This window comes from Penaeus vannamei, chromosome 11, assembly GCF_042767895.1.
Source record: "Penaeus vannamei isolate JL-2024 chromosome 11, ASM4276789v1, whole genome shotgun sequence".
In the NCBI taxonomy this organism is placed as follows: Eukaryota; Metazoa; Arthropoda; class Malacostraca; order Decapoda; family Penaeidae; genus Penaeus; species Penaeus vannamei.
Genome location: NC_091559.1, coordinates 14,382,287 through 14,384,786, shown reverse-complemented (window position 1 = coordinate 14,384,786; position 2,500 = coordinate 14,382,287). Strand labels below are relative to the sequence as shown.

General features: G+C 40.0%; 1 protein-coding gene across 1 annotated transcript in view; it reads left to right on the top strand.

Moving 5' to 3' along the window:
* Window positions 1–1,859, top strand: part of LOC113809971 (facilitated trehalose transporter Tret1) — a 3,625-nt gene extending 1,766 nt beyond the window's left edge. The window contains exons 4-6 of the mRNA XM_070127546.1: window positions 1–93; window positions 209–355; window positions 577–1,859. The exon at window positions 1–93 is cut by the window's left edge and continues 302 nt beyond it. Of these exons, the coding sequence (XP_069983647.1) occupies window positions 1–93; window positions 209–355; window positions 577–1,272 (936 nt within the window). The 3' untranslated portion in view covers window positions 1,273–1,859. The remainder of the gene's footprint in view (window positions 94–208; window positions 356–576) is intronic.
* The last annotated feature ends 641 nt before the right edge of the window (window positions 1,860–2,500 follow it).

Below are 2,500 nucleotides of genomic sequence, written 5' to 3'. Positions count from 1 at the left end.
CTACTAGCTTCCCTGTTGCCTTGGGAAACGGCCACTGCGGTTTGTGCCGCCCCCTTTTTGCTCTTGTTCTTCATGATACTGCTTGTGCCAGAGGTTTGTGATATACGATCGGGTCATGTCTGATTATCAATATGCAACATGTATGGTATCTATATACTTATAAAATGAGACTTCATCTCTAGATATGTAAAATACCTCCTGCCTTCAGTCCCCATACTGGCTAGTGAGGAAGAATGAGATCGATGCAGCTGAGAGATCTCTAAGACTTCTTCTGGGTCGTGACGGCAATGTGGCTGGGGAACTGGAGGCAATTAGGAGCACGACGACCCTCAGGCAGAGTGAAGTCAAGGACCAGGTAAGGAGCAAATAATAAGTCATCAGGCATCCATTCATGCTTTATCGTTCTATGTCGTTCTACTGGTAGGCATATACAGGTAGATGCATGTAGACTGATAATAATCCTTATTCAGATGTCGAAATGGAATTGATATTTGGCGTATTGTATTTAATTTATGACATTAAGCAATATATAATCAGGCAGAAAGGGGAAAATTATGTGTTCCTTCCTTTTAACAGGCGAGGGAGCTTCGCAAAGCACACAACGCTATTCCAGTGGTACTCACACTAAGTATATTTATCCTGAGAGAACTCGGGGGGAAGGGGCCAGTGTTCCTTTACTCTGTATTTATGTTCCGCAATGCGGGAGTGCAGTTAGATGCCTTCTACTGCACATTATTTATCGGTGTTGTTCGCTTTGTAAGCACGTGTGTCTCTGCTTTCACTCTGGACCTGGTGGGGCGTAAACCTCTCCTTATGGCGGCAGCACTGATTTGCGCAGCGTCGGAGGGCGTCGTCGGAACCTTCCTCTTCCTGGAGGTTGAAGGGGCTACATGGGTGCCTCTGACGTCCATTACAGTGTTCGTGGTCAGTTATGGCATTGGTCTGGGACCCATTCCGTGGGTATACCTCGGCGAACTCCTTCCTACACCCATCAGATCACTAGGAGCTTCAATAATTACCTTTGGTTATTCTGTTTTTCTGTCCACCGTAAACCTCGTGTTCCTGAAGGAGATGTCCTCCCTGGGTCTCGGCCTGACGCTGCTTTTATTCGGAGGGGCAAACCTGGCCATCGTCCCGCTGGTGCTGCTCTTCGTTCCCGAGACCAAAGGGCGAACTCTGCAAGACCTGGAAAAAGCCTTCACACCCAGGAAGAAAATAATTCAAGCAGAAGACAACCCTGGATTTGAATCAGACGAGTTCAGTGGGAGGTGAAGGAGCAGTTTTTCCTTTGAAAATTTCCCTGCGACGAACTCATAATCTCAAAACGATGGTTAAACCACATGGAATAAAATCCGAATATAATATTCAATTAGAGAAGACCTATTTGAATTTCCACCATTTGTTTACATCATATATGCATTCTTTAACCAGTGGTTCTGAAAAATGAATTAGAAATGGAAAATAACCATCAAAATGAATATATTGTAATTCTTGTCGGTGATTTTATCCCTTGAATGGTTGGTTGTGCGATATTACGTACTTGAAGGGAAAGTCAGATGGCATAACGGTATGTCCAAGGATCTCGTGGACACTCGTGGACTTAACCGTATAGATATATACAGGGCGAATTGACCATATTTCCACTAGGCCCATAGTTTATATATGTGTCGTATACACACACATATATTTGTATATGCATGTGTGAATCTTGTTTCAGGTATATCAGTATATGATCATATTGGGAGCAATTTTGATATATGCAAAAAAATGAATAATGTAATAACTGAATACTCAAATTTGCCATTGATAATGAATAAAGATATAAAAATAACTTAGGGGAGAGATTAAACAAAATTAACCGCTTACATGCTTTCCATCTTGAAAAAAAAAAAAAATATATATATATATAGTAATTTCTATATTCTTACAATACTATTCATATTATTAATATGTACTGTGTATGAAACCATACCAAGAAGGCTACTATGTTGATGAAATACTTTCTCACAAGCAAGGAAAACAATACCAATTCATGGTAGGTTTATGAGATTTTTTCTTTGCTCTCGTGTCTCGCTCTCATTTTGATTTAAATTGGTTAATTTGATATATAATGATAACCTATTTTATATATATGGACATGCATGTGGATTTATGTTTACTGTCATGATTGTACAGATGTGGACTGGAGATTGTGTCCCACTTAAAAAACTATAACCTATTTTTTATATCTGAAAACCTATTTTATATAAATGAACAACAATGGTTGTATGTGGGCTTCTGGCTTTGTGTATATTATTGTCATGGTTGCACAGATGCAGAGAGGAGTGCATGTGCTCGTTTGATAAACCAATCGAAGAACTGCCAACACAGTAGTAGTAGTAATATACCGACTATTCAATGAATGGTCTTTGGGGTTAAGCAGGGTAACCCAAAGTGGGTCCAGTTAATAAAATTACTTAGAACTTGTGAAATTCAGTGCATTGGGGGTATTGTATATGCA